Source organism: Barbus barbus (assembly GCF_936440315.1).
Source record: "Barbus barbus genome assembly, chromosome: 21".
Taxonomy (NCBI): Eukaryota; Metazoa; Chordata; class Actinopteri; order Cypriniformes; family Cyprinidae; genus Barbus; species Barbus barbus.
In genome coordinates, this window is record NC_136749.1 from 29,523,077 (window position 1) to 29,536,771 (window position 13,695).

The window sequence follows — 13,695 nt, forward strand, 5'->3', positions numbered from 1 at the left end:
CAGGCGGTGTCGTTTCCGGGGCAGGCGGACGTCAGAGCGAGCGCGGTAAGTTCGAGTTTGTGAGGTGAGTGTGTTTACTTCTACTGTGCGTTCTTCATTTACTTTATCTGTTAATAAACAAGACAGCTAACAAAATAAACATCAGTAGACCCAAGAAATCAGAAAACTATTTTTCCGTTCGTTATTTGAGTCGCGAGATCCTGCGTGATGTTTAATAAAGGCTCCCTAATTAGACAATGCCACACTGTTATTGTTACGGTGGGGTTAAATATAGCTTGCTAATTAATTAGCTTTTTGCGATGTTTGCTAGTTTCTGCGAGGTTACCAAAGGCTTTATTTATAAACGTGACCCTGGACCACAACAAAACCAGTCATACGGGTCTTTTTTAAATTTATACATTATATGAAAGCTAATAAACTATCTTTCCATTGATGTATGGTTTGTTATGATAGGACAATATTTGTCTGAGACACAACTATTTGAAAATCTGGAATCTGAGGGTGCAAAAAAATCTAAATATTAAGAAAATCACCTTTAAAGTTGTTCAAATTAAGTTCTTAGCAATGCATATTACTAATCAAAAATTAAGTTATGATATATTTATGGTAGGAAATTTACTAAATATCTAAATGGAACATGATCTTTACTTAATATCCTAATGATTTTTGACTCCTACAATGTATTTTTGGCTATTGCTACAAATATGCCCGTGCTATTTAAGACTGGTTTTGTGCTCCAGGGACACAAATGTGATATTGTTTATGTCACCTGGTTACATCACATTTATTGGCATTGTGTAGCTTGTTCTTTGTTGTCAGATTGTGTGTTTTTCAGTCTACAGCAGTTTCAGTAATGGACATTTCTGACCATAACATGACTGATGTCTGCGTCGTCCGCCCTGATGTGCACATAGAAGTTCATGTTAAATCTCAGAGGTAAATCATGATTTAATGAACTCTATAGACACCGATTTAGTTTCACAATCATTCCAAAAGAAATGAAAATTTTGTCCAGCAAGGATACATAAAAGTCGACAGAAGAGATATTTGTAATGTTACAAAAGATTTCTATTTCAAATAAATACTGTTCTTTTCAACTTTCTATTTATCTGTGAATCTTGAAAAATAAAATGTATCACGGTTTCCATAAAAATAGACTGTTTTCAACATTGATAATCAGCATATTAGACTGATTTCTGAAGATCATGTGACACTGAAGACTGGAGTAATGATGCTGAAAATACAGCTTTGATCACAGAAATAAATTACATTTTAACAGATATTCACATAGAAAACAGCTATTTTAAATCGTAATAATGATTCACAATTTCTACTGTATTTTTGATTTTAAAAAATGCAGCCTTGGTGAGCAAAAAAAAACAATAATTATGTTGATGTCACAAACCCCTGTTATTTTTGCAGACACTTCCCTCATCCAGTTGTTTCTCACCCTACTTTTTTTCCTCATTGAATTTCCTTTTCACTTTTCTGAAGTGAAATGAGCTGTCAACACCGTTTCTAATGTTTGTACTTACCTGCATGTTTTAAAGGGTATGCATTTGTGTTTGCAGCACAGCTAAGAGGTCTGAGGTGAGGACGCATGTGTTGTCACTGCTGGATCGACACAGCACCGTTTTAGGCTCCTACAGATGGACGGAGTTTGATGATGAATTTCTAACCAAAAATGTGGAGTCGGTCGCTGTAGCGGATTTAACTGGTCCAAAAGTAATTACAGATTTTTGTTGTCATCTGTGAACATTGTGCTTTATATTTCATATTCTGAATTTTGGAATGTCTAATGCATCTGTTTTGAGGAGTTTTTACATGTTATGTTTTTAGTCTGAGGTTTATGGGTGTGATATTTCTTTTATATCCTACAGCTTGTGGATCTGAAGGTTCACAACCTTTGTATCTATATTTTCTCTCTGAATGATGAGAGTCCGAGCATGCTTACTCTGGAAGAGGAGGAGGAGCTTTCTGCTGCCAATCATTGGCTCCTCCCAGCAGGTGATTACGCATGACACGCCCCTTTTAAAGCAATTCACATTCACCGATTCCTTTAATGGAATTATTCACCCAGAAATGAGAATTCTGTGATTATTTACTCGTTCCAAACCTGTATGCTGCTATTCTGTCTGTAATATAATGCAAATAGATGTTTTTAACACTTGGAATATTGTGCATGGTCTACTGTTATGTTTTTTGTCCTTTTTAGAGCTTGGCAGTTTAAATCTACATCATTTCAAATAGAATAGAATTGAATAGAAAATAGCAGCTTAAACATTCTACCTAATATGTTATTGTCTGTTTCACTGAAAAAAAAAGATCAAAACGATAAAAACAATAACAAGGTTTGGAATGACATGGAGGCATAAAATAATAACAACAGAATTGTATTTTTTACATGAACTGTTCCCTTAAAAATAGTTCATTGATTTAATGCTCTTCTGTGTCAGGGTTATAGTTAACTAAACCTAAAACTTTTTTATTTTCTAAAAAACATTTAATCTACCTGAAAGGCAACATTTCTCATATTATTTTGATGAACTAAAACTGAAAATAAAATAAAAGGATATAGACGTGTAAAGAAACAAAACTACTTAAAATGTCGAAAACACAACTAAATTACTAAAACTTTAACCAAAATTAAGAAATAAAAATGGAAAATATAAATAATAAAAATATATTTTATGGGATTGTAATATTTCTACTTCTCTGAGAATCTTTTTATTGTTTTGATAGCATTGAAAATGTTTTTAATCAAGTTAATCCAAATTTAATTTGAGATTTTTGTGGGACAAATGGGTCTTAATTAAATTAATTAAAATGTTAAAGTATGGTTTTCACCACAAAAAAGGCATGAAAAAACAAACACACTATATACAGTACATTGTTCCAGAGAGCTACATAGTATGGACTACATCATCATCATCATCATCATCATCATTTTCTTCTTCATGTCTTCCAGCTGAGTTTCATGGCATTTGGGAAAGCTTGATTTATGAGGACGGCATCAAAACACAAGTAAGACAAGCATATTCATCTTGTCTTACTTCATAATTCATCATAATTACTTGAAATAGGCGGTATAACCAAAAGCCTGTATCACAGCAGAGGTCATTTGAAATACATGTTTGAAATATATATATATATATGACCTTGGACTACAAAACCAGTCTTAAGTGTCAGTTTTTCAGGTCAATTGAGATTTATACATCATCTGAAAGCTGAATAAATAATCTTTCCATTGATGTATGGTTTGTTATGATCGGACAATATTTGATCGAGATGCAACTATTTGAAAATCTGGAATCTGAGGGAGCAAAAAAATCAAAACATTGAGAAAATCTCCTTTAAAGTTGCTCAAATGAAGTTCTTAGCAATGCATATTACCAATCAAAAATTATGTTTTTATATATTTACAGTAGGAAATTTACAAAATATCTTCACGGAACATGATCATAACTTAATATCCTAATGATTTTTGGCTTGAAAGAAAAATGGATAATTTTGACCCATACAATTGTTGGCTATTGCTACAAATATACCTGTTACTTATGACTGCTTTTGTGGTCCAGGGTCACATATATACTCACACACACAGTGCTTAACAAGTTTATTAGACCACCACCATCCATTGGTCCATATTCCTTTCTATCTGTTGAAATTTTGAGCCATAACATCACTTTTGTCTTCACTTTTGTCTCCAGCTCTTGGATTATGTTTCGACAACAATTTTCTTCTCTGACAGAAATGTCGACAGCAATTTGATTGCCTGGAATCGTGTTGTGTTACTTCACGGTAAGACAATAAAAGCTTGTTTGAAAGCTCAGCAGTTTCTGTCTTCATTGAACGGCTTTATACATGCCATGTTTATACAGTTGCGTATCTCTCCTAACCCCTCAGGGCCGCCTGGCACAGGGAAGACGTCTCTGTGCAAAGGACTTGCCCAGAAACTCTCCATCAGACTGTCTAGCAGGTGAGACACCTTCATAAAATCAAAAAGGCAGCTGATTAGCGTCCTGTGTCATCATTATTTGTGTGTTTCCACCCTAAACAGGTATGCACACAGCCAGTTTGTGGAGATCAACAGCCACAGTCTCTTCTCCAAGTGGTTTTCAGAGGTACAGCTGGATCCATCTGCTCTGAAACGCTTTCTCAGATCCGTGTCTGAAACCTCATTAACATCTGACTGCTTTTACAGAGTGGAAAACTGGTCACAAAGATGTTTCAGAAGATTCAGGAGCTCATTGATGATAAAGACGCCCTGGTGTTTGTCCTGATAGATGAGGTTCTCTGTTTTTTTTTTTGTACATCGTTAGTGTTCACTCATGTCTTTTATTTTGTTGCATTTGACTCACGCTTGCTTAACAAAACCACTTAAACCAGTCTAAGGTGGTTTGTTGGCCAACAAACTGCTTTCTGCTCTTAAATCTGGTCTAGATTGATGGTTTTAGAGGGGTTTTGGGCACATAACAGCTGTTCAGACCAGTCACCCAAAACCAGCTAGAGATAATCAGACACTTTAGACTGGTTAATAAAAGCTATAAACCACTAGAGCCCTTGCTTTACAGTGATATTACCACAAGCTCATAGCCTCATTAACCCTGGTGAAACATTGTAATTCACATCCTCTAATGAATCATAATTTGATTATAATTGAATCTGAATGAAAATCACTTTTATCGGTTGCTTGATTTCAATTCCAGCACAATTGTTCCAAAACAGCTTTGATATTTTGATATTCATAGTTTTTTTTTCATCCATTAACATCTTTAACAAAACATTAGTTAAAAAAATCATTTTGTTTCGGCAAAATAATTTGGAAAAACATTGCAAAATTGCAGCTCTGGGTATTTAGTACAAGTTTTCAGAAATATTTTGTTTAAACAAAATTTATATGAATGAGGCATTATCTTTGCGCTAATTTGTGCATACATTTACACAACCTATTAGATATGTAAGAGTATTTCAGATATCTCTTTTTATCACTCTATAAATCACCAGAAAAAAAATCACTGTTTTTAGAAGTAAATAATATATGAATATGCAATATTTCACCACAATTTTATAGACACAGTAAGTGAAAGTTTTAAATTTACAACACAATTGAGCGCAAAAATGTATTTGGAAAATAATCTATTTCAACCAGAAAGGATACAGTCATGAAAAGTTTAGACATTTTGCTATTTGACCATTGAAATACTGTAGTAATGCATTATTAAAGCATATTTTAAATAGAATATAGTCATTTCAGTACCACTTTAATGTAATTTAATTCAAAAAATGCATTTGTTGTTATATGAATGAGCTTGGAAAACAGCCTAAAAATGTGCATAATTTTTGTGCCATTCATTGAATTAAATCATTGTGTCAGAACAACAGAAATAAAAAAATGCATTTTTTTTTTTTTGTACAATTTGAAAAATGGTCTCAAATTTCTGTATGTTCAAAATTTTATTGCATTTTTCCCATCACTAGATGTATAGAAATAAAAGTAATAATACAAATATTGGGATAAATCAATAAAAAATAAATAAAATATTATTAAATGTCAAACACTTTCTTTATAAATGTATAAATTTTTTCCAAACGTGTTAAAAATCGTGCCATTTTGTGACTTGGGGAAGCTGTGGCATTTAATATGTTTTACCCATATTTAGTGAAATTTAGGTAATTAATAATGTGTGTTTGTCAGGTGGAGAGTCTCACAGCCGCGCGGAGCGCCGCTCAAGCAGGAACAGAGCCGTCTGATGCTATTAGGGTGGTCAATTCAGTGCTGACCCAGCTCGACCAGATCAAACGGTCAGTTTCTCTTCATCTGTTCTGCACCGCTCACTTTCATCTACAAAGGCATGCTTGAAATCAGAATGACTAGTTACTTAATGCACGTTCCTGCTCTTATTGCGCATGATTCATTGTGGAGGATATTTCAGTAAATAAAGGTTTATTTTTGTAGTCTTTCATCATAATATAATAACCTATTCCACCACTTTTGCCCTTTTCGTCTGATGCCATCTTGCCCTCCTTTTTATGCAAAATGCATGTTGAAATACATCATATAATGGAAGTGCAATTTTTTTTTCCATTCATAATAATACAAACCTTGTGTTTCACTGATTCAGGCACCCAAATGTTGTCATCCTCACTACATCCAACGTCACAGAAAAGATCGATCTGGCCTTTGTGGACCGAGCTGATATAAAGCAGTACATCGGCCCCCCGAGCGCCAGCGCCATATTCAACATCTTTCTGTCCTGTCTGGAGGAACTCATGAAGGTGAGCATGTTTTCAGTTCCTTTAACTATCGAACTTCTCTGTTCTTCTGCTGGGCCCCACAGAATAGATCTGAACTTTGCCTGCAGCGTCTGATCATCTACCCCAGACAGCAGCTGCTGAGTTTGGAGGAACTGGGCACCATGAACTTCATGGAGAGTGACGTGACGCATCTGAGCTTAACCCTGAGGAACCTCGCCCAGTGAGTGTTTGCTTTCAATGCAACTAGTACTGAAAGTCTCAGTGAATAGATGTTCACAAGGAGTCTCTTTCTGCACAGGAGGAGTGTGGGACTCAGTGGAAGAGCCTTGAGGAGAATCCCATTTCTGGCTCATGCGCTCTATGGAAAGGTACTCGTCTTTGTACAATGTTATGTGGTTTTTTACCACAAATGAGTGGTGTTTTTAGGATTAAAGCATGGTAAATCACTGCAGTGCATGACCTTGAGTGGGTTATTGCTGTGATGCAAGAATGGCAACAGCATTTATTATTAATAATAATCAGAATAAACAATTCTTCAATAAGTTAATTAGTCTAATTCTATCAGGCTTACGGTTGACAAGCAAGGCAAGTTGATTAATCATAGTACATTAAGACTATTGTTTTGTATCATACGTTTTCTCAAGTGTTATATTTAAATATGCAAACAAAGCATTATCTAATTGAATATGCACTAATTTGCAGACATTACCAGAGCACATTATACAAATTATATCTTTTTATCCTTCCAGAAGTTTTTTAGAGATAAATTATATATAAATATGCAATATTTCACCATTATTTTTGGATACAGAAAGTGAATTCACAACATAATTCAGTACACACATGTATTTTAAAAAAGAATATATTTCAACCAGCGCAAATACAGTCACATGTTAGAAATGTTACTATTTGATCATTAAAATACTGTCATAATCAGTGTTGTGTTGTGGAAAGTTACTTTTAAAAGTAATGATTACAATATTGCATTACTCCCTAAAAAAATAACTAATTGCATTAATTAGTTACTTTTATGCAGGGCTCGAATTGAGGGGGGATGCGGGGGGATGGCATCCCCCTGGTCGAAATAAATGACAAAAAGCATCCCCTCTGTATCACCACCATCCCCCCTAACCATCCCATATGGATTATTAATTTTGTGTATTACGTAAAACTTATGCACATGAAATGTTAAAATTCTCTATTTATGATATACAAACTAAATAATGGCGATTGGCCAATCAGAACTTGGTACTGTAAGAAGTTGTGCACAAGCGGAAGCAATTTCGTCATTTTTTGCGCAAAATGGTTCAAGCTCAACTTTTGAAGTTCTTTAAAAAGAAGACGTATGATTTTTCCTTGATTAGAAAGACATTCTCCTGACATAATGTATGTGTGACTGTGAGGGACTGAGAGATGGTAGGAGAGCTGACATTATCCAACTTTGAGAAAAAAGAAAAAAAAACACATCTTGAGAGTCCAAAAGCATTCTCTGCACGATGAAGCCCATTAGAATACAGTTAGAATGCCCTTTTAATTAAAATACCCATGTATGAGTTTTTACGTTTTTATATATAAAATATTGTTTAATTATCAATATTGACCAAAATTCCAGGCCCCAGAAGAAAAAAAACATAGAAATAATAGTTAATTTAATAAGGCTATTTTTTCATTAAATAGAAGCCTTTTTAAAAACGAGACCAATTTTGTAATCATTGTGTAAAATTAGATTTTACACAAAAAATAATGTTACATTACTAGTTACTTGGAAAAAGTAATCTGATTATGTAACTCCGCATTACTTGTAATGCGCTACCCCCTGTACAGGTAATAATATTAATGTAGGCATTATCTAATGAAATATGCACAAATCTGCAAACATTTTAAGTACAGAAATCTGAACATAGGATAAAGTCGTTCAAAATTCTTCTCATTTTGTTGAGATAAAGTCAAAGATATTTTCAATGTCTCATATTCATCATTAAACAGAAAATACTGTCAACAGCCCCAAACAAAATCAATGTTTTATACATTAAAAAAATCCCACAGCATTTAAACATATGTATTGGAATTTAAATCTACAGACACTTATAGATGAAGTGTAATAAAATAAATACTTAAATGTGTGTTTTGGATGTTTTCTTTCCTCTAGTCTGAAAGAAGACATGCTATGGATTGCAAAATAGTTCACAATCTCAAAAATTGACTAGTGCATGCAAAAGCAGTAATTTTGCTTCCAGTGTCTTGACTTAAGTTTATGCATTAATATACAATGTGCATCACAGACCACAGATTTCTTTCATCTTTTTTTACAGCAGAAATTACATATGCAGTTTAGTCTTTGTTTGTTGTAATCACATCAACTCTTCTGTCTCCAGTCCTCCACAATGACAGTCGAGGGTTTTCTGAAAGCGATGGAGCGTGCCGTGGAAAAACAGAGAGAGGAACAAGCGAGTTTGGTCAACTGTGTTTGAGCGACTGACGTTCTGCTGTTGTATCATAACGATTTCTTCTTGTTTTGTTTGCTAATTCAGCGTTTCTAGTCTGTTCACCAGCTTCATGCTCATGCTGTTATTTTATTTCACGTTTGAGAGTTTAAAACGGCACTTATCTATGAGACTGAGTCATCTGCTAGGTAACATAAGATATTCATAAGCTGAAGTTGTGGTGTCCAAAATCCATGTTTGAAATGTGCAATGTAGCAGCTGCTGTTTGCATATGAAAAAAAAATGTTTTTGTTTTTTTAATGTTCAGTTTTTATATATGTATATATTTAATTAAAATGAGAGAGAGAGAGAAAATCACTCCTTTTGCATCTTTTTTTTCTGAATTGTACCTAAAGGCCGGGCTTCACAGACAGGGTTTAGACTAAACCAGGATTAGGCCATAGTTCAATTAGGACATTTAAGTAATTTTTAATAAACATGCCTTAGAAAAAACATTACTGGTGTGCATCTTGAGACAAAATAAAGGCACTGATATATTTTAAGATTAGTCAGTGCAAGTTTCTTTCAGTTGAAACAGCTTAGACTTAAATTAGGTTTAAACCTGGTCTGTGAAACCGGGGGAAATGTTTTAGTTTAATCTTCTGTAATTTATACATTGCAACCAGTAGGTGTCGCAATTGTGCTACTGCAGGAAAAACAGTATGCATGAAACGCCTCAAATACTGTAGATATTATCAGATGCACCATCACTCAGACAGCTATTCTTAGTTATATTAGAAACTATTTGAAAAACAAACCAGGTTTGTGTGCTAACAGGCTTGATTCACAACGCATTCCATTTGATTTGGATTTCAAATCCAGTCTTTGGAGACCGACTGTCCTCATTGTCATCATGCAAGAAGTTTGTACAAATCTAATTTTTTTATGATTTATGTTTTTTTTTTTTTTTTTGCTGGCTTTCTGAGCAAAGCCTGAATTTTGTTTTTTTGTAGTCTTAAAAAGTTTTAAATCAGCCTTCCATAATTTAAAGCGTCCTAAATCATAGCAGAAAGTCTTAAATTCAAAGTCATGGCATTAAATATTACATGCACTGCAAAAAATGAATTCTTCAGTGTTTTTGTTTTCGATATTAAATCAAGATGCTTTTACTTGAGTGGCAAAATGAAGACATTAAATCTGAATTTTTTCCTGAGAAATTGAGCAAAACGGAGTGAGTTTATGCTTAAAACAAGAGCTGTCAATGGGTATGAAAATGACTTGTTTCTGTTTGGATTTTCTGACAGATATTTGTTTTGGTTTTACACATAAACTCACTTGATTTTGATCTATTTGATAGAAAATAAGACTTCTTGTGTCATATTGCCTTTCAAGTGAATGCATCTTGATTTAAGAATCTTTAGACATTTGCACTAGAAAGCAAGACAAAAATACTGCAGGAGAACATTACTATGTTGCAGTATGATCAGAAGCTACAGTCAAATTTATTTCCATATTCTAGTGTTTGGGAGCAAAGGTATTCAAACCATAAGCTACGTTTTGTAAACATGAATTAAAAAGTAATTGAGATCAGCATGCAGTTGTATTTTCAAACTTTGAAGTGTTGCTAATGCAGCTGATTGTGTGACAATGATGTATTGTGTTCCTGTCAGATACTGGGTGTTTTGTTTAATTTCGAAGAAAGTTAAGTTATAAAACAAAAACTAAAATGCGTAACATTGCATTCTCTCACACAGTCAGCTTTCTCACATGTTTGACCTTTAGTCGTTTAGAAACCAGTCTGACACCATATTTAAAGCGGCCTGCTTTGATGTGCTGTCTGGAAAGATTCAAGTTGTGAGAATTGTTTTATGCGAATGAATCCCATAATCACAAAGAGCTGCTGTGTGAGTATCATCTCCCGTCGATACCGGATCAAACAGGTAAACACCTGCGAGCCATCATTGTGCAGGTATCTGTATGGCATTCCTCTGATATGATGTGAGATTAAAACGTGTCAGGCTGCAGACTAGATAAACAAAGACATAATTGCAATGTCTGCAGGCTTTTTTCTCTTCCTGACAGTTCCTCGTCCAAAAACATGCAGCTGTTTGAATCTAATCAGCGGAGGAAGAAAAAAACCCATCAAAAGCCTTATTGTTGCAGTGTTTTATACCACTTTTGTGGTTAGAAACTGCCAGTGAGTTCCTAAACAAAGCAAACACTATAATGCTGCTGAATTTCTCAACAGTTTTTGTGTTTCTGGCCTCAAGCGCTGGAATATCAACGGAGCTGCCAGTAGTAATACATTAGTTGAAGAGTTAATAACACGAGACGTTTAAGGCTGTTCTGTGGGACTGAAGAGAGATACATGAGCTTTTGTTTGAAATAAAAGAATGATTTATGCTGCTTATTGGCAATCAGTATTGCAAATCACACTTTAAGTATTGCAACAGATCTTTCCCAGCGTGCAAACGCAATATGCTTTCATATCTTGTTTTTCTTTTTTTTGTCTTTCTCAAACTAATTGGATGTGAAAAACGTTCCTTTGGTGATCGTGCAAGTATGAATTGCCAACTAGAGTTTTGCATTTTCTGGAAAAAATGGTTATTGGCTGAAGTTAAAAGATCTTTTTCTTTTCTATGTAATCGAGAAAATAAAATTTTGCTTAACTTTATATAAAATTTCAAATTCACTTTAAGCATACAAGCTATTTATTTTAATTAATGCATTAATCATTGTGTGTTTTTGTAGACCTCTGACCCCATTCTAATGCTGAAATCCCTGAGTTCAGGTCTGGTGTAATGCACATTGCTTTACATGCATCTGCTGAATGACTGACTGACTATAACTAACTGTGAAGATCCCATCAGGAAAGAGAAAGACTCGACCCTGGAGGAGCCAGATTTGGATTTAGCAGCTGTGGAACTCTTCAGAGACTTTAAACCACAAGCTGGCAAGGGTGGCTCTTTTGTGAAGTCCCAGAGAAGAATATGTGGAACAACAGCACGAGCATGTTTAGGAGAGAGTAATAACAGAGGTTCAGATGAGCTGTCATCAAGTGGGCGATTACATGTCATCAGCGGCACCTGAGGAGTCCTGATCTTTTCCATTGTACTGCTGCAAATCTGAATTTGCATATTTGTTCGGAATTTTCTCATTTTAATGCCTCAAGTGCAACAAAAGCATTGCATTTGGCATTAGTCACGTCAGTCTTCCACTATACATGAGATGCTTTCCTGAGCTTGTGCTGGTGTTTAAAGAGCTCCAATAGAGATGGTTTAGGCTGCAGTCAAAATCTCTATTCTGTACTGCTCAGATCCCCTCTTCAATGTAAGAAAAGTAAAATGCTCAAATGTTGCATTTTGTTTTATGATTTATTTAGAAAGTTAAATACTTGGGTTAATATAGCTTCATACTGAACATGCAAGTAATTTGAATCTAAATGCTGCAGCTTTTAGAGAAAATATGAGAGAAATGCTGCAAGCTGCATCTTTTCACTAACATCACTTTTCTTCATCATTTTGCTCGGTGTGTTTGAATCCAGTGATTTTTAGTGGATGTTTGAAGTCAGTTCACACAGGTGTTCAGCAGAGGAACCACAGATACTAGTGACCGCCTTCATGATCAACACTACATCTGTTGTCTGTTGTTTGAACATTTCAAACCTTTTTGTTGTCTGGTGTTTTTCAAGCCATTACAGGCAGATTTTTTTTTTTAATGCGCTGGTCATTTTTTAGATTTTGAACTATTTTACTTCTTTCAAACTATAGAAAACATCCAAATTCAATTTTTTTTTTTTTTTTTTGCTCAATTTCATTCATTTGATTTATTTTGTTTTATTCATTTGCTCATTGTTTATTTTCAATTTCATTCATGCAATTTGACTATTATTTAAATTTTTCTTTTATGTATTAATTTATTCACTCACTCATATTTCATTCTATTTTTGTTTTTATTTAATCATCTGTTTATTCATTCAATCATTTTGTTTTAATTAATTTTATTGCACTTCATCTATTTGCATCTGTAGATTTTATGATGCTATTTAGCTGATACAATTTCTTTCTCCAAACAAACAAACAAAAAACACACCAAAAACTTTACAGTTGTATTGCAATTCATATATCATTCACTTGATATATATTTAACATTTTATTTGATAGTAATTTCAGTTATAAAAATAGTTTTAAAATTCTTTGACTCTAAAATATCAACAAAATTAAAGGAGTTTTGAACCTGGCTTTATCCAATGTTCAGATATCAGTTCAGGAAATGTTGAAAATTAGTGCATATTTAATTTAAAATGACCTCATTTGCATACTTATAGCATGCTTGTTATAGCACTTGCATATGATTGCTCTTTTGTTGATTTTGCTTGCTTCCATTGTCCTCATTTGTAAGTAGCTTTGGATAAAAGCATCTGCTAAATGACTAAATGTAAAACATAACATTTCAGAAATCTGCGATGAATCCGCTGATGAAGCATGCTGATATCTGGAAGTCGATCCACCTGTAGTGTCTTGCCTGTGTTAGTTCTCTGGAGCATGTCCTGCAGGGGGCAGCAGTGGCGCTGAAGGGGGCCGGACTGAGCTGAAGGTGCGCGTTTCTCCTGCACTTCCCTTCACTTCGCTTCACATCTTCATCTGCAGCGGACCATCATCTCTTCTGTATTAAAGACTCGCGGGGGTCGCTCGCTAAATGCCGCACGTGTGTTTCCGGAGTCTGCAGGATTTGCCTTTTAATTTCTCTGAACGGGATATAATGCTCAGCTGGGACCGAGAGATGCACAAGTTCTCTTAACCACAGCAGTGATACAATGGGGAAACTTCACTCAAAGCATGGTGAGTTACACATCTACCAGTCACATAATCGCAAAATATGTCATGTTTATTGCTGATTATTGAGTTAAAGGAACTTTTCTGTCTCTTAGGGTGATTTTAATAGTTCTAAAATTTAAATATAGCTTTTAACTTTTTGTGTTGTTTTTTAATACATTTTTAATACATATTAAAAT

The 13,695-nt window shown here is 34.3% G+C and overlaps 1 protein-coding gene across 5 annotated transcripts; it reads left to right on the forward strand.

Annotated features, from left to right (window-relative positions):
• Positions 1-3: 3 nt before the first annotated feature.
• LOC306887890 (pachytene checkpoint protein 2 homolog) lies at positions 4-9,058 on the forward strand. 5 transcript variants are annotated; one of them, XM_079445901.1, is made up of 14 exons: positions 4-64; positions 836-936; positions 1,572-1,725; positions 1,881-2,007; positions 2,969-3,024; positions 3,711-3,801; positions 3,907-3,979; positions 4,061-4,124; positions 4,205-4,291; positions 5,699-5,805; positions 6,126-6,279; positions 6,366-6,478; positions 6,557-6,626; positions 8,634-9,058. In XM_079445901.1, exons 2-14 carry the CDS (start codon positions 854-856, stop codon positions 8,727-8,729), a joined length of 1,275 nt encoding a protein of 424 aa, XP_079302027.1. In that variant the 5' UTR covers positions 4-64; positions 836-853; the 3' UTR covers positions 8,730-9,058. The 5 variants fall into 5 exon arrangements, 4 of the variants coding, with proteins under 4 accessions (XP_079302027.1, XP_079302028.1, XP_079302029.1 ...); XR_013785704.1 differs by having other exon boundaries at positions 17-64; positions 6,386-6,478; positions 8,634-9,052; XM_079445902.1 differs by having other exon boundaries at positions 21-45; positions 8,634-9,052.
• Positions 9,059-13,695: the final 4,637 nt, after the last annotated feature.